At 44.2% G+C, this 22,273-nt stretch overlaps 1 protein-coding gene across 4 annotated transcripts in view; it reads right to left on the bottom strand.

Moving 5' to 3' along the window:
• METAP1D (methionyl aminopeptidase type 1D, mitochondrial) overlaps positions 1–22,273 on the bottom strand; it is a 106,115-nt gene that overhangs the window by 43,481 nt on the left and 40,361 nt on the right. For 2 of the 4 annotated variants that reach the window (XM_081182950.1, XM_081182952.1), the window contains exons 2-3: positions 10,171–10,340; positions 2,541–2,690 (exon numbers count right to left, since the gene is read on the bottom strand). In XM_081182950.1, the coding sequence (XP_081039076.1) occupies positions 2,541–2,690; positions 10,171–10,340 (320 nt within the window). Of the gene's footprint in view, positions 1–2,540; positions 2,691–10,170; positions 10,341–18,707; positions 18,922–22,273 lie in introns of those variants that run through there. The other 2 variants (XM_081182953.1, XM_081182951.1) reach the window with 2 other exon arrangements.

A 22,273-nucleotide genomic window follows, 5' to 3' on the forward strand; every position in this document is an offset into this window, starting at 1 on the left:
GCAGCAAACTGTTAAGTCATTTAATTTCTTATTATTGTATAATTACTGCCAGGAAGGGGGGGAAAGTGCCTGTGGGATTTTCTGGCCCAAGTGCCAAAATAGCTCAGCCAAAATAACTTATGCGACTTGACTTGGGTTGGCTGTGCCCCTCAGTTTACACATAATCCAGTGTCAACACTGTTACGGGGGTTGTTTTGTTTTTAACGCTATCATGCATTTATATTTATGTTTCTAATTTGTTGTAAAGCGCTTGGAGGCCTTCCGATAACAAGTGACTAACAAGTCTAAATAACAATCATAGGCTTTACTCCTGAGTAGGGATGCACAAGATTGTAGCCTTCGTACTACTGGTATTAACCCTGCCTGCTCAAAGGAAGTCCTGATAAGTTCAATGGGATTTACACTGTGTACACAACATACCTTTAAAGCACGTCTCTCGCCAAAATAACCCCGGAAGATGCAGTTTATCATGGCGCTGGGAGCTGTAGCTCTGTGAGGTGAAAACTAGTTGTATGGGTGGGGAAAACATGTGCTTTAAACACATATAGTGTGCATTAAATGTATGTTGTGGTTCACGACTTATTCCCAAGTGAGTACGAAGAAGACTGGGTTATTCTCAAGCAGTGACTAAAGTTGGGTGCAAATGTCTGGTTGAATAATTCACTGAAACCACTAAGGAACCAAAACTGATTTCCAAAAATACAATCTGTATTGAAGTAATGCTGACATTGCACAGCGTTAATCAAAGCAATATAACAAAAAATATTTATAAAGGGGAAATATTAATATTTTTTAATTACATCCTGCTCTGGAATCGGAGTGGACTAAAATATTTTAAAATAAAAATATACAGACACGCACAGACTGTATATTTTTTGTTCACAGAAATATACCATACTTTTCCGTGTATAAGACTAGGTTTTTTTTTACTTTAAAATAAGAAAAATCGGGGGGGGGGTGCGTCTTATACACAGATAGTGCATATGCCCATTTTCTAAATTTGGGGTTCCCAAAAGCAGGGGGCGTCTTATATATGGGGGCATCTCATACACGGAAAAATACGGTAGTTAAGCTTACTCACTCGATTCCATAGTGCCCAAAGCAACATGGACGGCACTAGTGCTCATGCATGGAGAAGCTCACTATATTAATTTCGACCCCAGCTGCAGCTTCCAGGGCTATGTTGCATGATCTGCTGGAAGTTCCCTGAACTTCAGAAGTTGCTTTTTTTTGGGGGGGGGGGGAGGCAGGGAAATCCTGCTGCTGCTGCTGGAAAAGCACACATGGGACACCCCACGTGGTTCTTTGACTCTAACCTCCTGGAATTAATATGCACAGAAGGACAAAGTTATAGCTCAGCTAATTATACAATTTCCCAGTGGGCTATAGTGAAATCTGAACAGTGCAATTCTATACACCTCTACTTGGGAGCAAGTCCCATTGGGCTCTGTCTGTATCTTCTTTTGCCACTCCTTCCAATTAATGTCTCCATGCAACCAAATTTATATTTCCTATTTTTAGGGCAGATTTTTTTTAAAAAAAGCAAAATACCCTCCATTTCCCAAGATCTTGTAAAAAGTTCTTCATAAAGCTCTTCTCTTAATAAAAGGGAAGCAAACAACATAAATATATCCTAAAGAGACATGAAAGAATAGCAAGCGCTCCTGACGTTATGCCACGGCCTGCTTTATAAATCAGTTTGAAGCTCAAAATATGCCTGTTTAAGGCATAGAAAGGGGAGGCAGAAGCAGTAAAATTGCTAAGAAAGGAGTGAGCAGCCCAATCCAATTTACATAAATGCACAGCTGAAAATTAGCAAGTATGAACAAAGGGATTTTGCTTTGTGACTAAACAACGCCGAATCTCATGTGCCTTAGGACAAACATATGCAACATGGCATGTTGGAATATATATATTCAAGTAAATTGTATGTCAATCCCTGATTAAACGCTATTAGGGTTACATGTAGAGCTACAAGTGCTTTATTTACATAGCATCTAATACGTTATACACACTCCTGGTGGAAACCGGAATCCAAAGACCTTTCCTTCATTCATACAGACAAGCTCCAAGTCCCCATTTTTCCAGCTGTCAAGAAAGTTAGTTTTCCATATTCTCCTGACAGGCATAGATCTTAGCCCACCTTTCTGGAATGAGGCAACATGATGTTTATTTTTTTAAATACCCTTTTGAGATACAATCACACCCAAACATCTGAAGGGAAGCTTTTTTAAGGTTTAATGTTCTGTTATGTTTTTATATATGCTGGAAGTCACCCGGGGTACAAATAATAAGTTGTTGTTGTTAAACAAATGTTCTCAGCATATCTGCTTAGCTGAAACGATTCATTCTGAATTTAGCATTCTTTTAATGCAGATTTAGAGCTGAGGTTAGGCTGAAACTCTCTTTTCACTATTTCTGCAAACTTTTTTTTTTTTTTAAAAAAAGGATATTTCAATACAAACCGAGAACGGCGTAACTCAAAACATGCCAAACGAAAAAGGCGAGGACTGGCCAAGCCTCCACGTGGCGGTTGTTACCTTTAGACTCTTCCCAGCTAGAAGCAGGACGTGACGGGCCAGTTGACAAGCCTGGCGAAGCCCTTGAATCTGATCTTCGTTCTTAATTTCTATGTAGTCTCCCCAGCTTGGTACAACGCCTGTCGTCACATAGTCTGGTTTCTTTATGTGCTTGGGGGGGGGAGAGAAAGGATTGAAAATGGAAGATCAGGGGGAAAAACGAGAGCATGACAATGGGATCATTTTCTCAGATAGAGCCTTCTGCTTCATGGCAGCTTGGCCTTTCGTTCGCCCTAGCGACCTTCCTAAGCCATCAGGGCAAACCCTCAAGGCTGCCTCAGTGTTTCTGCCACTGCCCTTTTGAACTTAACGTTGTCCGTTGCCAGCAACTCTTGATAGTCTGTTAACCTTACAGCACTGAAAATTCAAAATACCGCAGCTGCTTCCCACTCCGAGGCTTAAAACTATCAGAAGGCTCCTCAAAGTAGCCAAACCGGCTCCTGTTTCGCCACCCCGTTTTTTTAAAACAACAACGGCGCTGTGTTTTTGTACAAAACCCAGCAAAATTGTTTGGTTTCTTCGTGGCTATGGGGGAAATCGAGGGGGAGGAATCCCAGCTTTTTAAAATATAAGCTGCAACCCACCCCCCATCCACAAAAGAGCACAGGTGGGAATTCTGTGGAAAAGATAAATTATTTGTTGTTGTGGTGGTGGTTATTTATTGGATTTATATACCGCCCTATACCTGGAGGTCCCAGGGTGGTTCACAGAACAAAATCAAAATATAAAACCACAAAATATATAATCGAAATAAAAACAACAACCCAATAACTCCCAAATTCAGGGGTGCGACTCCAAATTCAGGCAACTCTTTACTTAATTGCTTCACTGGACTTTACTACACAACCGCACACATCTTTATACGCACAAATATAAACACACATATTATGGGCCGTGTTTGCACGATGTAGTAAATAAACCATAGTGCAGCCTTTCCGTAAGTCCTGGACAGCAAGTCTAATCAAGAGGGATGGAAGGAATTGTAGTTTCAATAATCTAGAAGGCACCAGATTGTGGAAGATGTCTATAGTTATTGGTTTGCCATACCCTCCAACATTTCTCTAATAAAAATAGGGACGTCCCATTCCATAATGTTAATATTACTATTTACACCCCACCCATCTGACTGGGTTGCCCTAGCCACTGGGCAGCTTCCAACATCCATAAAAAACATAATAAAATATTAAACATTTTTTAAAAACTTCCATATACAGGATTGCCTTCAGACAGCTTGGTAGGTCGGATAACTCCATACCCTCCAACATTTCTCCAATGAAAATGGAGGAAAAGTGGGACATTCCGGGATCTAATTGGAAACTGGGATGGCTTCTCTAAATCAGAGACGTCCCTGGAAAATAGGGACACTTGGAAGGTCTGTGAGAGCAACTTTGTGCTTTTTTTTTTAATTTAAAAATTATTCATTTAAAATATTTTAGTCCGCTTACGAATGCTGCTCATGGCCTTCCCAAAGTAGCTTACGATATTAAAGAACAAAAGAAACGAAAGTAAAAAAATCCCTGCTCATGCTGGGAAGAACCACGAACTCCTGCTCAGCGTTACGGCTGACACAGACATTGTGGTTTGTTTTGCTCCCAACAAACCATGATCTGTAGCCAAGGTTCATTTTTGGACCGTGGTATTACCACCCACTCTTTCCCACCCCTGTATCCTGAACTGACAACACACCATTTGTATCTTCCCAATGTTGTGAATGGGCAAAAGGGATAACCTTGGGAACTGACTGTTTATAGGTGGAGATATTCTAGGACTGTGGATTTTATTGTTGCTAGAGAAGGCAGAAGAGTGTGCGAGTGCGTGAATTAATGAATAAATAAAAAAGGTTTGGGGCCTGGCAGTGAATACAAGTAGGTTTGGGCCCCGGGCAAACCCTTGTTCAGATTTTACGCTACCCTGCGGGCTCTGCTTCATTCGTTGGAAGCTATTTGCTCTCCAGGGATGTTTATTGCAAGGTATGCTCTCTTCCTGTGCAGTGCTGCAGTTTGGATGTGTGGCTTTTCCCGCGGGACGGATGGGACTGGGGTGTAGAGTTAGTCTTGACTTTGGACAGAGGGTGAGGCCTATTTCTCAATGAAGTGGTAAACCTGTGACTGGGCTTCTGTTGCAGAAGGCTGGTGGAGACTCGTGTGACTAAATGTGCCTCCCACGAAGCACACCAATGAAAACCTCTACATAGACAGCAAGCCTGTCAGGATAAAGGCTAGGCTAGAACTCTTCTCTCCAACATGCTATATATAGGGTTTTTGTATTTGTATGGAGGAACATTCAATCATATGATTTATCGATCTTTAACCTTAAACTGTAGAGCCCAGACATTCTATATACATTGGATGCTCGGGTTGCAAACGTGATCCGTGCGGGATGCACGTTCGCAACCCGCGATCCGTGGGCCATAATTCGGCGCTTCTGCGCATGCGCAAAGCGCGATTTAGCACTTCTGCGCATGCACAAGCGCCAAAACCCGGAAGTAACCCATTCTGGTACTTCCGGGTTCGGTGCGGTGCACAACCTGAAATCGTGCAACCCAAAGCATCTGTAACCCGAGGTATGACTGTATAAATCAAGGGCGGGGAATCACAGGCCAACAGGCCACTCTTGAATTGCCAGGGGTTCTAGTTTTGCCTACAAAGGCACTTCTCCAACACCATGCCCACCTGAAGATGCCAGCTGCTGGACAGGAAGACAGGGCTCAGTCTTGCCTTGCCTGCATGCCCTGTTCCCAGCATGAAACAATATCAAGCCATAGAGGCAGTAGGATGCAATCTCCACACATCAGCTGATCAGCAGAGATTCAGATCTGCTCAAAAGCACTGTTTGCCGCAGTTCACATGCTTTTCCTGCAAGCAGGCAGGCAGGCAGCAGTGGCCGCCACTGGTTCAGAGAAGAGCATGAGCTTCTTCAAATACAGCTTTTGAGAAGCACTTTAAGGCAACTCCTATGTTCCTGTTGCAGCTGAAGTGCGGGGGCTGCATTTCATTTCAAGGAAAATGGGGACAGATGCTTCAAACAGCACTTTTGCAATGTAGCCCTAAGCAGATTTGCTCTCAGCAGTTGTGAAGGGAGAGCCATCCTGCAAAGTATTGAGCTTGGGTGTACAAGAGGGATCTCTCTCATGCAACTAAGCCCAATGCTATGCAGGATCACTGCCCACCCGCACCCACGGCCGCCCGTCAGCAGCTAATGCAAGTGAGAGCAATCCTTGGGGAAACCTGGATATATAGCAGCAGGGGTGATTTCTTGCCAAAATAATGATTTCTTTCTCAGCGCAGGCCTCCCTCCCTGGTGCCCTCTGATGTTGCGCTCTCTCTCTCTCTGTGGATTCAGCTAAAAGGTAAAGGTACCCCTGCCAGTACGGGCCAGTCGTGTCCGACTCTAGGGTTGCGCGCTCATCTCACTTAAGAGGCCAGGAGCCAGCGCTGTCCGGAGACACTTCCGGGTCACGTGGCCAGCATGACGAAGCTGCTCTGGTGAGCCAGCACCAGCGCAGCACATGGAAACGCCGTTTACCTTCCCGCTATAAAGCGGTACCTATTTATCTACTTGCACTTAGGGGTGCTTTCGAACTGCTAGGTGGGCAGGAGCTGGGGCCGAAAGACGGGAGCTCACCCTGCTGCGGGGATTCGAACCGCCGACCATACAATCGGCAAGTCCTAGGCACTGAGGTTTTACCCACAGCGCCACCCGCGTCCCTGTGGATTCAGCTATATAGCTGCAAATAAAACGTTTTAAGTGTGTTTTAAGTAAGTGCAACATACAATGTGACACTAGATGGCAATGGTGAGCCTTATGGAAAATTCAATGTATTTTTAATAACGCTTTTTTAAAAAAGCATATTCAGTTTTTATGTGTGTAGATTCCACCTCTCTCTCCCTTCCCTTCTATCCCCCCCTCTCTCTCAGTGTGAGGCTGGCTCACGGTGCCAGCCACCTGACGGAGATGTTCAATGGTGGGAAGGGGTGCCCCGATTGGGGGGGGGGTCCGGGTTTTTGCTTTTTGGAATATGCCAACTCTATGAAGTTGAGAAAAAAAGGTACGTTTTGCAGGCAAAGGCCTGCTTGCAGCTATCATCTGCAATCTTCAGACTTGCTTATCCTGGGGGGACAAGGAGTTTGCTGTCCCTATGCTCAGAGCTTCCCAAAGCATGAAACACAGGGCTGACTGCGGTTCCCAAGTGGGAACCCCAATTGCAACAGGTGGGCGGGCCCTGCCCACCAGCCAATAATGTGATGTCATGTGACTAACAGGTAGTAGGAAGCCCCTGCCCACCTATCAGATTTGGCCCACGAGGCTGATTCTGATAAGGATTTGCACTGAGGAACCCAAAATGTAGGCGGCGCAAAATATAAAAAAGGCAGCCCGCAAAATATAACAAAGGCAGACGCCAAAGTGCAGCTCTTTGCAGACACAGGACACACATAATAATAGACACACACATTTTAATTACACTTTCAGTGAGGTTGTTCTCACTATTCGCTATCTTCCTTCTGACATTAAAATCAGAAGGCAGATTGGTTGCTCAGGCATGCAGGTCTTAGCACTGTGCTTTGTGTATGTAGCTACCCATTCCAGCCTTTTAAATCTGAATATTGATTTTGTATTGTAATATGTTGCATGGAATGATTTTTTTTTGGATGGAGGTGGGGGCAGATTATGGTTGGGGCTGTTTTGCCTATTGTTTTAGCTGCACAGCGTAACCCATCCTGGGATCTTCTGGCGAAGGGCGGGTAAGAAAAACAAATAATAACAACAATAGCTACAGTAGTAATAGTAAATAATATAGCAAGGGAGCAGGCAAATCAGAACAGAACACAGTTTTTTTCTTTGATCTGCATCACTGAAGACATTTCTGAAAACAGGCAAGCGGTTCCACAATCTCTGCAAACCAGGTTTTCGGCATTTCATCTGGCACCACATTTATAGATAAATTCATGCACCTGTGCTACTACTCGCCCCTGAGATTTCTGAAAACATCCAAGATGTACCGTATTTTTCGCTCCATAGGGCGCACCGGACCATAGGGCGAACCTAGTTTTTAGGGGGGGGGATAAAGGGAGAGGAAATCCCCCCCCAGCCACGAGGCTGGGGCAAGGGAAGCCCAAGCTTCCCCCAACCCCAGCCCCCAGAACAGGCTGCTATCCGCAAGCCTTTGGAGCCCAAAGGCTTGCAGATAGCTGCCTGAAGCCCGGGAAGCGCAGTGAGAGTTGGCGCTGCGCTCCCCGGGCTTCAGCGAAAGCCTTCATTCGCTCCACAGGACGCACAGACATGTCCCCTTCATTTTTGGAGGGGGAAAAGTGCGTCCTAAAGAGCGAAAAATACGGTAGATACTAGTTTACTTTCCAGAATTCAGAGCTTGCATAACAGAAGCTAGTAATACCCAGAGGAAGCAATGTTAGGCTTGGGATATCGGGATTATAAGAGGGCCCTGTCAGAGCCCTCACATCTCCTTCCCACAGCCCAGTGCTTCCTTACCTGGTTTTGGGAAGGCAGTGCAAGAGCTGCAGGGGTATGTGTGTCAAATGTTGCCAAGGGCTGCTCCAAAAAAGGCTCCGAGGGCCAATTGCGGCCCCTGGGCTGCGTGTTGTATCGTCCTGCCCTAGCAGGCGGGTAAAAGCCCCACCCCAAACATTCCCCATGTGCCAGCTCCACTTCTGACCTTCAGGTGTTGAGCTGAAAGGTCTGAAGGGAGGTTCTAATCGTGTCATAGGAGTTCCCAGTCATGGGGAGGCTTCTAAATGTATTTACAGTGGTACCCCGGGTTACATACGCTTCAGGTTACACATTCCACTAAGCCAGAAATAGGGCTTCAGGTTAAGAACTTTGCTTCAGGATAAGAACAGAAATTGGGCTCTGGCGACGCGGCGGCAGCAGGAGACCCCATTAGCTTAAGTGGTGCTTCAGGTTAAGAACAGTTTCAGGTTAAGAACGGACCTCCGGAACGAATTAAGTACTTAACCCGAGGTACCACTGTACTCGGAAACTGCAACTAATCTGGAATGCGGCAGCTAGACTGGCGACTGGGAGCGGCTGCCAGGACCATATAACACAGGTCCTAAAGGATCTACACAGATTCCCAGTACATTTTCAAGCACAATTCAAAGTGTTGGTGCTGAACTTTAAAGCCCTAAACGGCCCCAGCCCAGTATACCTGAAGGAGCGTCTCCACCCCCATTGTTCAGCCAGAACACTGAGGTCCAGCTCCAAGGGCCTTTTGGTGGTTCCCTCACTGCAAGAAGTAAGGTTACAGGGAACCAGGCAGAGGGCCTTCTCAGTAGTTGCACCCGCCTTGTGGAATGCCCTCCCATCAAATAACTAAACAACTTTTAGAAGACATCTGAAGGTAGCCCTGTAACTGGAAGTTTTTAATGTTTGATGTTTATTATGTTTTTATATATGTTGGAAGCTGCCCAGATGGGCGGGGTATAAATAACAAAATTGTTGTTGTTGTTTCCCAAATGTGCTTTGAATCTCCCTTCACATTGAACACAGACCTCCACACAGAATGCAGGAAGGTATTTGAAGGAGCTGGGACATTTTAATGGGAGTTGTCCTGAAAGCTAAGCACCTCTTCTTACTTTAAGACCTACACTGAACTAATTTTTGAGCAAATCATCATGAGATCAGGACCTAAGCATAGTTCAACGAGAGTAAGCCCTATGGAAACCAATGGGACTCATTCTGAGTAAATACCAAAATTCCTTCCAGTAGCACCTTTAAGACCAACTAAGTTAGTTCTTGGTATGAGCTTTCGTGTGCATGCACACTTCTTCAGATACGTATCTGAAGAAGTGTGCATGCACACGAAAGCTCATACCAAGAACTAACTTAGTTGGTCTTTAAGGTGCTACTGGAAGGAATTTTTTTATTTTGACTATGGCAGACCAACACGGCTACCTATCTGTGAGTAAATACCGTATAGGACTGGACAACGCGTATGTCAAAACTATGAAATAGCTTGAGTTACTACTTTCAATGAACACTGAAATTTAAAAAATGGCAACCTCAACCCATACTTTCCAGGTTGCCTTTTAAAATATGCCATCTCTGTATTCCAAGAAGCTAGTTTCAGCAAGTAACAGGAAGGTTTACTTGATAAGATACATAGCAGGGCAGCTCACTGACCTTTTAATAAGCATTTCAGTTTTTAGGTGGAAGCAAATAAACAAAGCTGGAAATGGACAGAAATGTTTTTAAGTTTGCTATTTTTAAAACGTACCGTGATATTTCCCCCCCCCTCAAGTGCAGTCAATTCACATTGACTTGACTTCTAACCAATTGCAAAATATCTTTCTTTTTTAAACAACGAGACTAACAAAACAAAACAAAAAGCGCATTTGGGTTTGCGGCAGCTGAAGGAGCATCAGATTTAAACTGGCTGAGAAATTGATTTGGCGCTGTCTTTAGCATAGCAGGGAGCAGGGAACTTGGCGCACTAGCGTTCCAATATCAAATCTCAGCCCTGGTAACAAAACCATGATTCAAACTCCCAGCTGTCAGGGATGAATGTACTTGATCACTCGTGCAGTCAACCTTTATATTGACTGGAGAAAGGATCAGATAATAGAAATTACAGTACCTTAGGAACTGGATGAGCCGGAGAAACTGTAGCTGGCCAGACTATGCTATAGGGAGCATTTCTTTGTCTCTGGAAAAAGAGATATCTTCTTTGCTGAGTGCTTGACTGCTTGTGTAAGTAGATATGATCAACTGATGAAGAGAAAAGTCGCTGACGGCCAGTTGTGCAACCTGTGGATTGATATAGATATATATAATATCTACATAAAAGGAATGATTAAATAGCATTTTACGACGGCATTACTGTTACAATCATACTAAAACTACCAATGAAACCCACAACAAAACCCTATGCCCTCTAGAAAGTTCTGCTTTGCTAAATCTTTTTAAGCGTAGCTTATTTACACTCACAGAACAGTATTTGCTGGGAAGGATGTCAGCATCTTCTATCTAGTATAAATAATAATAATAATAATAATAATAATAATAATAATAATAATAATAATAATAATAATATTTATACCCCACCCATCTGGCTAGGTTGCCCCAGCCACTCTGGGTGGCTTCCAACACATATAAAAACATTTTTAAAAATCAAACATTATAAACATCCTGATACAGGGCTGCCTTAAGGTGTCTTCTAAAAGTTGCATAGTTCTTTATCTCCTTGACATCTGATGGGAGGGCAGGCACCACTACCGAGAAGGCCCTCTGCCTGGTTTCCTGCAACTTCACTTCTCACAATGAGGGAACCGCCAGAAGGCCCTCGGCGCTGGACCTCAGTGTTCAGGCTGAATGATGGGTCTGGAGATGCTCCTTTGGGTATACAGGGCCGAGGATGTTTAGGGCTTTAAAAGTGAGCACCAACACTTTGAATTGTGCTTGGAAACTTGGGGCTGGAGATGCTCCTTCAGGTAAACTGGGCCTAACTCCAGAATAGAAGGTTATCTAACCTTACTAGCAGACAGTCCCATATCAAAGAGGATATAGCTTACTATCAGACACATTACTGTGCATCCATAAAGCGAGAGCAGCAAAAGTCCTCCATAGTTTCCAGACAACTGTTCTCGGAACAAAATGTTTTCTCCTTACCTCTAACATGGAACCCAGTTAGTTCCTGATGATGACGCACCAGTTTCCCCGCTCCGTATTAATTTATCCAGGCCAATCAAAACTAATGTATGGAAGTACATTCCCCCCTGTGGCCATGGTTAAACAAAGGAGCCTTATCTGGGAGTTTCCTTTCTTTGATGAGTAGTGATCTCCTTCTTACTGGACACTTTTTAGTCATTTATTCATATAAGCATTCTTGGAATGGACCACGAGGGTCATCTAGTCCAACCTGCTGCAAAGCAGGAATCTTTTGCCCAACGTGGCTCGAACCCACAACCTTGAGATTAAGAGTCTCATGTTCTGCCGACTGAGCTATCCCAGCAGTTGTATCACATATCTTCAACATAAATATATCTCGCTTTCATTCATCCTTTGCACCCAATACAGGACATCTGTATAACATGGCCATACAATTTTATAGAAAAGGGACACATTATTGGTTGTTATATTGAATTCTACTGCCTGCCCCCCAATCTAAGTTAGACAATGAAAAACAACAACAGAGGGAGAGGATGGAGTTTGGGGAAGGAATAGCAAGGCCTGAATGAATGGTAAAGTAAGAGTGACTTGGTCATTTAAAGCACTGGGAACTGTAGTTTGTTAAGGGTGCCAGGAACTGAAACTCTTTGTAACCTGAAGCTCCCAGGATTCTTTTGAGGAAGCCATGCCTGTTAAAATGCTATAAATGCACTTTAAATGTGATTTGCTAAAAATGTTTATACAGTACTTGGTAAAACTGTACAGTGGTACCTCTGGTTAAGAACTTAATTCGTTCTGGAGGTCCCTTCTTAACCTGAAACTGTTCTTAACCTGAGGTACCACTTTAGCTAATGGGGCCTCCCGCTGCTGCCGTGCAATTTCTGTTCTCATCCTGAGGTAAAGTTCTTAACCCGAGGTACTATTTCTGGGTTAGCGGAGTCTGTAACCTGAAGCGTATGTAACCTGAAGCGTATGTAACCCGAGGTACCACTGTGTGTGTATGTGCGTGTATGTGTATATATGTGTGTGTGTGTGTGTGTGTGTGTGTGTGTGTGTATATATATATATATATATATATATATATATATATATATAGTTTTAGAAAATGTTGGGGGGAAACTTGTCTCTGTTTGTTTTCTTCAAGGCTACCAGCTTTTTGGTTCTACCTGTTCCCCCCACCCCCTACAAAATACAGCCTTTGTAGCTATGGTACAGACATTTTCCCTCTACATTTGTAAAATATTTGGCTTCTTTTATACTCCCCACCCCCCCAGCCCTTAGTACTCCATAGAACATGTGAAATGCAGAAGCCTGTCCTTTGCCCATTTATTTTAATTAGAACAGTGGGGTACTCCTTTCAGGAGCCCAAAAATTACAGAACAAAAGCTCTGGCTGAATAGGAGCTGCCATTTTAAGAATTTCTGCAGGGTTCATAATGTTCTTTCCAGATTTTGACAAGTGGCAAGTAAGCGAAAATTGCTTAGATTTGTATAGCACCTCAAGGGACAACAGAGGCCCAACACATTACCAGCAACTTTCTCTACTCCATTATCCCAGAAGTATAGTATATGGACTAATGGCGCAGGAACACAGAGGGATGACTTAAATCCAGCTCTCGCAGACGAGCCTGAAATATACTGAGCGCGCTCTGTCTGGTAATTAAGGGGGGGGGAGGGCTACCTCTTGTGTGGTTCGGAGAGATTTTGGAAGGACTGTTACGTCGTGTAGGGACTTGTGTAAAAGGCAGGAAGCCCAAGAGACTCATTAAAACACCTGTCCTGAACATGTGCAACAGTTCGCAGGTCTGCCAGGAAGCCAGAGGTAGGTACATAATCGCTCATGGAAAGATACCCATGTGAGCCATGGAAGAGACACATAACTTTAAAATAAATAAATCCCCGTCATGGGGATTCGAACCGCCAACCTTCTGATCGGGAAGCCCAAGAGCAGGCATAGGCAAACTCTGGCCCTCCAGATGTTTGGGACTACAATTCCCATCATCCCTAGCTAACAGGACCAGTGGTCAGCGATGATGGGTATTGTAGTCCCAAACATCTGGAGGGCCAGAGTAAGTTCTGCTGAACACAGTGTGACTAACTTGTGTGTAAAAAAAAATAATACATGGCATTGCACTGCGAATAACTTTAGACTCTGTTATGAATCAGGCCGCGCTGATTCGTTCATCACAGAAGTGCATTTCAACGTTTCACTATCTAAGAAGGAGTTTGCTGTCAAGCCAGACCATGCATAGACATTTAAGAAGAAGCAGAAAGAAATAAATTAAGTAACCTTTCAATTAATGACAAGCTGGCTCCCTCAGCCAGCAAAGTCCAAAAATTAGAGAACCGGACTTAAGTTTAAATCCCTGCTTAGACATAGATCCTGCCTTTGTCAAGTCATGCACTTTTTGGCTGAGATACTGTAAATATGAGTAAGGGTGGTAAAGCAACTCACAAAGAGTTTATAAAGTGCTTAATTCCCAAGTACCCAAACTGAAACAATGGGTGTCTTTTTCCCTTCCACAATGTGGCTCTTGACAATGACTGCAAACTCAGTAGTCAAAGTTCTCTTAAACTTTCACCACTTTTCCAAAAGGGGAAAAAAGGGTGGGTGGGGTGGGGAGGAAGAGAAAGAATATATTCTAAAAGTGAGTAATAAAATGACAGGATAATGTTGAGAACCCCTCCAATAATAACATACCCTCCAACATTTCTCCAGTGAAAATAAGGACATTCTATTTAACAACGATGATGATAGCAATGATTTTATTATTTATACCCTGTCCATCTGACTGGGTTGCCCCAGTCACTCTAGGTGGCTTCCAACATACATAAAAACAAACCTGTTTAGGGAAGTTTTTAATATTTAACGCTGTATTGTTTTTAACACTCGATTGGGAGCCGCCCAGAGCGGCTGGGGAAACTCAGCCAGATGGACGGGGTATGTGTGTGTGTGTGTGTATGTGTGTGTGTATATATATATATATATATATATATATATATATATATATGTGTGTGTGTGTGTGTGTGTGTGTGTGTGTGTGTGTGTGTATATATATATATAAAACTTTCCTATACAGGGCTGCCTTTATGTCTTCTAAAGGATGTATAGTTCCTTATCTCCTTGGCTCGGGGGTCGCATAACTCCATACCCTCCAACATTTCTCCGGTGAAAATTAGAACGTCCTAAAGAAAAGCAGGACATTCTGGGATTGAATGAGATACCAGGACGGCTTCTGCAAATCCAGGACTGTCCATGGAAAACAAGGACACTTGGGGTGTCTCTGTAATAATTGTTTGTTTTATGCTGGAATTAAGGGATACGACGCAATAAAGGCCGGATCCTATGGCCTGCTGTGCACAAGATTGTGTTCGCAGCTTCAAGGGCAGATGCAGGGGTTTTGGGGTTTTTTTGACGTTTCCTTGCTTCAGGCAAGAGGAAGACCTGGCTCTCTTGTTGCCAAACCAGCAGATCTCACCACGGCTATGCCAAGCACAGAGAAGGAATAGAACAGAGAGGGGCTTCGGGAGGGATAGATGGGAGGCAGGCTCCATCCTAAGGCCCATGTAGCCAGCCCTCAGCTCCCTCTTGTGACTGCTGCAAGCTGCAGCAAGGATTTTCTTTCCTCCCTCGCTTTCCAACGCAACTTGCAACACCAGCTCATTTGTTTCATGCAGGATGCTGCAGCAGCAGGGAGAGAGTTACGCCCCAGCGTAGGACCAGGCAGCAACAGCACACAAAGAAGAGCCTTTGCAAAGAAATGTGTTAAGATAAACACACGTAAAAAAAAACGAAACCAGAATTATTCCCCTCCTCGGGGTTTTAACATAAAAGGCAGTCTAAGCAAGCATGATGAGGGCGAAATCTAATACGCGGAGAGGGTCTTCAGAACAACGAAAATCCTACTCTGCCTCGGCTTGTTTTCTTTACAAATAATGTACTTTTTAAAACCTCCAAATCCACTCAAGTTTCCAAACTTCTAACATTCACAGCCCATTTGATACACTAACATCATCCATCACTGGAGACAAGAACTGCTGGCTGTGTTTCTCAATCTAGTTGCTACAGACTTTGCCTCCACCCGACAAGAACACTTTACGCAAATCTAAGCCATTGTCAAATTCTGTTTACTCCTGTTTATTCTACAGCTGACAGCCTCTCATGCATTAAACTGTTTAGTGCCCTAGATGTACATCTCAAAGAAGGATGAAATACTGCTTTAAAAACCAAATGTGGTATTATATATACTTAAGCCAACTGATTTATCAACAACACCAAAGGCCTGCTTACCGGGCACAGTTTTAGTTTTAAAATACTTCTATGGGGGAATGGGCTACGAACCGCAAGGGAAAACACACACATCAAAATTAGCATTCTGTACTACTAATCTTAAAAGCGGTGCAAAATTGACCACCTACTACTGTACCCTAGAGGCTGCAAATCTACAGAGGAAATTGTGATGAATAAATCACACCTTTACAAACTTCTATAACAGGAATTAGCAGCGCACATAATAAAAATCCCATCAGCCGTTGGGTTCTTTGGCTGTTGTCATTTTTCTACTTTGATTTGAATATTGTTGTAAAACGGGTTCGTGTCCTTCATAAAAGCTACACCTTTGTTCTTATACTTTTCAGGGATACTAACTAGCATTCAGTAATATAGTTCTGCTGGGGTGCTTCCTCTTCAATAACTTGCAGAAAAAGTAGTAATCTTTTTATTAAAACAATTCTTGGTTCTCTTTTAACTGACAGTTAAAGGGGATGAATGAAGAACTCAGCTGATGATGATTGGAGTGGAAAGAGTATTTTAATTTTACAGTAAGCTACATGCCCCACATTTATTAGCCTCTTTACTGCAGGTCTGTTTTAATTATTATCTGTTCATGCATGCTACAGTATATAATGAAATGCTTCCATTTCACCCATTGAGTAGTAAGGATTTTTATGTGTATTTCCAAAATGACCCTTAATTAAGCTGATTTAGTAATTCAGATGTGACTTTTCTTCCGGTCAACAAGATCCCCCACCCCGGAGAGAAAGGTTGGCAATGACTCCTTTTAAAGTGTTTCTTATTTAATAGTTGCAGGAATAATTGCTTTATGTTCCAGAGAGCAGTAACATAGTCCATCAATAACTGGAACTAGAAGCCCACGTTATTTTCAACACACATTAGTGCAAGTGCTCTCATGTTTCATCAAACTATTAAAACCTGTTTGGTTAACCTCAAAATTAAGCTGCTGAAAATTTGCCACAGCAGAGATGACAGTGTAAATAAAGGCAACTGCTAATTAAAATATTATACACACACATACACACACCCCACACTCAACAAAGAATTCGAAAATTGTGAAATACTAACCAATTGTAATACAATTTGCAAATGCCAATTAAATACCCCAAACCAAAACATTTATAATTTCAAAAAGTGGACAATATCAAGTACAAAGGCCCATTAGGCTACCATTCTTAAGAAACTGATTACTGGGTGAAGAAAATTTGTCTGAATCAAGCATTAAATTATTAGCGATTTCCCACTAATGTCTGATGTGAATTCAAAATTGTCTGACAATTTTAAAAGAAATTACTAATTTGCAAACCCGTATTTCAAGATGTTTAAGATATTTAGTACATTAGAAGACTGCACAAAGGAATAAGCAACGGAGCTCGTCGGTGCCTCCAGGTTTTTCAAAAAAACAAATAAATCTTAAATTTGGATAACTCTTTTGCAACAGGTTGAGAGAGAAAACGGACTATGGACTCTAACAAATTGAACTGGAATGTGTGAGGCTTTTATTCTGAAGTCCAGTTAAGCGGTTCAAATTTCCCAAACAGAGACACCAAATGTTTCACGCAAAGATAAGTCACAACACAGATTCTTAGACAGCAGGACCCCAAGCGCTCAATGATAGACTGATGTAGCTGTATCTGTGTTGTATTCCGGGGGGTTGGGGTTGGACTGGGTGCATGTGCTTGAAAACCACACCGCGAAAGATTAAAGGGTCTTTGCAACTCTCTGTAACCTGCGCAAGAGAAGTGGAGCTCACATTTCACACGCAATAACCTGTGCGCTGGCAGAAGAAAAGAACAGCACAAGGGAGTGCCTGGGGCAGAAGCTTAAACTGATTGGGCAAATAAGGAAGACAAGAGCCCTTGAAATTAAACAAAAACAAATTCAACCCCCCCACCCCCAGCCAGGCTTGACAGATGTGGGTTACATCAAAGCAGTGAAAAAACTCCCCCCCCCCTTTTGGGTAGCTAAAACCACCTCATTATCTGTACACCCAGGAGCTAGCATATTTTAAATCAACTTTTTGCATGTGATAAATATCTATATATGTGTGGTACTTATATATATATATATATCACACACGAAGAGAGAGAGTGAGTACAAATGTTGCTGAAAAAGGGCCGTGGGTAAGCAGGCTTATTTAAACAAGGCGGCATTCACATGGCAATGTCTACACACCCGTGCTGGTCACGCCATCCTCAACCCTTTACTTCCAGGGGTTAACTACTCTGGCAGCCAAATAAAACACTGCAAGAGCCATGCAATTACAGAGACAGTCAAAGGGCAGGCTCTATTTTGAAATCTATTTGCACAGACAAGGCCTTCCAATTTAACGTACAGGAAACAAGCTGGTAAAGAGTCTCCTTCTCTCCAGATGCTTCGCAGCCCTTTTCCCTCCGTGGCAGGAAATCATGGCTACAGGACAGGCCCCTCAGAAGAAATGTTTAGCCCCAAGGAAGACAATTCTCATGTGTTTCTCTCCGCTTTCTCTCTCTCCCCCACCCCACCACCCGCCCCACACTTCACAAATCCTAGCCTCTTAAGCCTACAAGTTCCCTAGAGGCAGGAACTCCCACCCATCGCAGTCTGTTCCCCTCTTGTGAATCCATCCTTGCTGTGCCATGGCCACCCTAAACAAGACAATCCCTGGGAATCCTCTGAAACTTTCATGCCCCCACAGTCTTCTTACTTTTTCAGACTGCAAGCCGGTCTATCCAGATCATTCTTTGGGGAGCTTTTGCAAAATGCTGGCTCCAGGTTCAAGGGGGGGAGATACAGGAGGCTGCTCCAGTGGTGTAGTGTGGGAGGGGCACAGGGGTTCAAAAATGTTAGGGGGCGCAAAACTTCAACACTCAGTGCTGTGCGCTGACTCTGTTGAAAAGAGCTTCTCCATGTGAACCAGGAAGCGACCTCTCCAGACAACGGAACGACTCTTCTTTTCTTATCTCTGTAGCTGCAATCCCTTGGGTGACGTATACGCCATTAGGCAGCTGAATGCGCATGCGTGTTCCATCCATTTCCCTCCCTCCCACCCCACCCCCTCCGCGCAACCCTGGGCAGTGGCAACCCGCGCTACGCCACTGAGAGGCTGCTTCATCTCCTCACTGTTGCCACTGTCTGCACACTCAGGGAGGGCGGCAGCAACGCAGAGGAAGAGCGACAAAACCAGGAGGAGTTGCAGCAAGCATGGTAGGAAGAAGCAGCCCTGTGGCTTACCTGGATGGCACTGGAGCTAGATAAATTCAGGGCTGTGTGGACGCAAAGAGGCTCGTCTGGTGTTCCTGCCACTGCATCTATCCAGTCCTGACTCCGCTGCTGCACTGCTCTAGTGCTGTTGAGGCAAGCTGCGGAGGTATCAATATCGGGAAAGCAGCTCTGCCTGACCCCATGGTCTGCTACTACTGGCCACAGGACTTCTGGGGACTGAGGGAGCCTCCTGCAAGGATATGAAGCACCTTGCACCAGCTCTGGACATATAACAAATCTTTACCGCATACACAGAACAATAGTGCAGGCCACAGAGAATGCCCACCTGTCAGAAGTTCAACGCGAAGCTACATTTGTTCCAACTTGTTCATTTGTGATGCTGATAATGGCAAGGCTGTTGGATCCATCCCTGTATGGAATAGCTACATAGTTGGCCTAGAACTAGATGATGTTCAGGGTCCCTTCCAACTCTACAATTATATGATTCCATGATTTGGAGGAAGGTGATGGGCAAGAGAACCTGTGCTGCCCAAAGGACAGAGTTTGACTGGGGTTGAAGTGGCACTATTGCAATTGACTCTGTCTTTGACTGGGGTTGAAGTGGCACTATTGCAATTGACTCTGTCAATGTATAGTCTTAGCCTAGTCAGTGGTTGCTGGCTACCACTGGCTACCTAAACTTTTTGGAAAATGGGGATTACTTCCTAGTATGTATGCTTACTAGAAATACAGGATCAGTCTATAAAAAATAGCGACCTAAATGGCTGGAAAGATATGTAAACACACATGTTCACCCACCTATCCATGATGTTCCCCCACACCCACATGATGAATTTGACAATGGAAATGGAACACACAGGGAACACAGACCTGGCAGCAAAATTAGCAATCTATACTACACCTGTGAATCAGTTCCAGTGTAGTAGGGATGGGGAACCTGTGGCCCTCTTGATGTTCTCATCATCCTTGGCCACTGGCCATCCTGGCTGGAGCTGATGGAAGTTGGAGCCCCAACAACACCTGGAGGACCACAGGTTCCCCATTCCTGAACTACAACATCTCCTTGCCCATGAATGAACTGAGTTTATTACAGTGGTGCCTCTGGTTGCGAACGGGATCCGTTCCGGAGGCCCGTTTGCAACATGAAAAGAGCACAACCTGCAGCGGCACATCTGCGCATGCGCGGGTTGCGATTTGCCGCTTCTGCGCATGACGTCATTTTGCGCTTCTGCACATGCACGAGCGGCGAAACCTGGAAGTAATCCTTTCCGATACTTCCAGGTCGCTACGGGACGTAACCTGGAAAAACCTAACATGAAGCAAACGTAACATGAGGTATGACTGTACTTAGGAAAGTAATCTAGAGGCCGATCATTGAAAGAATTGCATTGTATGATATACTTTTAAGTAATTGTTTAATCTGCTGTTTCCAGAGACTTTGGGGGGGAGGGGAAACCTTTATTTATTTATGTAGAAGATTTCTTACCTGCCTTTCCTCACGTAACCTAAAGCAGGCTATAATCATACAGTGTTAAAATCCAATAAAACACTTCGCTGATAGTATAAATCCAAGATAGTGTTAAGACAAGATCAAGCTCAGCATTTTCAGTTGATAAACTATTTGGCATCTCAGCGAGGCTAGTTACCCTGAGGTCTAGTGTGTGCCGAAATTTTAATCAGAAGAACATACTCTGTTTATATAATGTCTGAAGCAACTTGCCCTAAGTGAATTTTTGTTGCCCTGGGATAGCTTTCCCCAATGTGGTGCCATCCAGATGTTTTGGACTACAACTCCCACCAGTTGCAGGCAGCATGGCCAACGATGGGATTTGTAGTTCAAAACATCTAGAGTGCCTCATGTTGGGGAAGGCTGCTCAAGGAGGTGAATGGCCCTTCTACCATAAAGGTAAAGGTAAAGGACCCCTGAATGGTTAAGTCCAGTCAAAGGCGACTATGGGGTTGCGGCGCTCATCTCGCTTTCAGGCCAAGGGAGCTGCCGTTTGTGCACAGACAGCTTTCCGGGTCATGTGGCCAGCATGACTAAACTGCTTTGGCACAACGGAACACCGTGATGGAAACCAGAGCACATGGAAATGTCATTTACTTTCCTGCCACAGCGGTACCTATTTATCTACTTGCACTGGCGTGCTTTCGAACTGCTAGGTTGGCAGGAGTTGGAACAGAGCAACAGGAGCTCACTCCATTGGGGGGTTTCGAACTGCCGACCTTCTGATCAGCAAACCCAAGAGGCTCGGTGGTTTAGACCACAGGGCCACCCGCGCCCTTCTACTGTATTACATGCCAAACAGCATAACAATACACTTTCCATGAACAATACTTGACTGGGATGCTACTCAGAAATACACTTCTCAGAAATACACTTCTATATCATCAGTTTGGTGTAACAGAATTATCTTACCACTCCGTTATAAAAGTGCCCATCTAATCAAAAAGCCAAAAATAAATGGATGGGGAGAGGAAGATATTGTTAAATAATCAAGGTCATAAGTACTATAAAACCTATTAATATCATAGGGATACTATTAATAACATAGGGGTACTATTCTAGCATCTAGAATTGATGCTTTTGAATTATGGTGCTGGAGGAGACTCTTGAGAGTCCCATGGACTGCAAGAAGATCAAACCTCTCCATTCTTAAGGAAATCAGCCCTGAGTGCCCACTGGAAGGACAGATCCTGAAGCTGAGGCTCCAATACTTTGGCCACCTCATGAGAAGAGAAGACTCCCTGGAAAAGACCCTGATGTTGGGAAAGATGGAGGGCACAAGGAGAAGGGGACGACAGAGGACGAGATGGTTGGACAGTGTTCTCGAAGCTACCAGCATGAGTTTGACCAAACTGCGGGAGGCAGTGGAAGACAGGAGTGCCTGGCGTGCTCTGGTCCATGGGGTCACGAAGAGTCGGACACGACTAAACGACTAAACAACAACAACTATTCTAGTTTTTACAGATCACCAGTTTTGCAGTTCCCCCTCTTCACACCAGTGGCTATAAGGAAGGGGCACAGCTCAGTGGTAGAGCACCAGCCTTGCACAAAGAAGGTCACAAATTCAATCCCAGGTAGGGCTGGGAGAGACCCCTGCCTGAAACCCTGGAGAGCAGCTGCCACTCAGTGTAAGGCAACACTGAGCTAGATGGACCAATTGTCTGACTCAGTGTTATGTTCCTAAGATTGCTCTTGCCCTAGACAGGTGACAGAGACCCAAGAGCTTCTCAGTGTGTCTTCAAGAACAACCTTTCCCAACCTTAGGTCCCCATATGTTTTTGGACTACAACTTCCATCTGTCCAGCCAGCATGGCCCAATCGTCAGGAACGATGAGGAGCCCAACGATAGATGGGTTGGGAAAGGCTGTTTTGGAATGCAGAGACCCTCACCAAGCCAATGAACCCCTAACCCAGTGGTTCTCAAAGGGTGTGTGGTGCGCCACACCGGTGTGGCAGGAGAGGATGAAAAGTATGCTGGGAAGATCCAAAGGATTGAGGGTTTGTTTATCTCAAATTAGACTTAATATAAATGAGATTACCTGGCCACAGCAAGCTCACACCTCTCACT

This window comes from Podarcis bocagei (genome assembly GCF_964188305.1).
Source record: "Podarcis bocagei genome assembly, chromosome: 1".
In the NCBI taxonomy this organism is placed as follows: domain Eukaryota; kingdom Metazoa; phylum Chordata; class Lepidosauria; order Squamata; family Lacertidae; genus Podarcis; species Podarcis bocagei.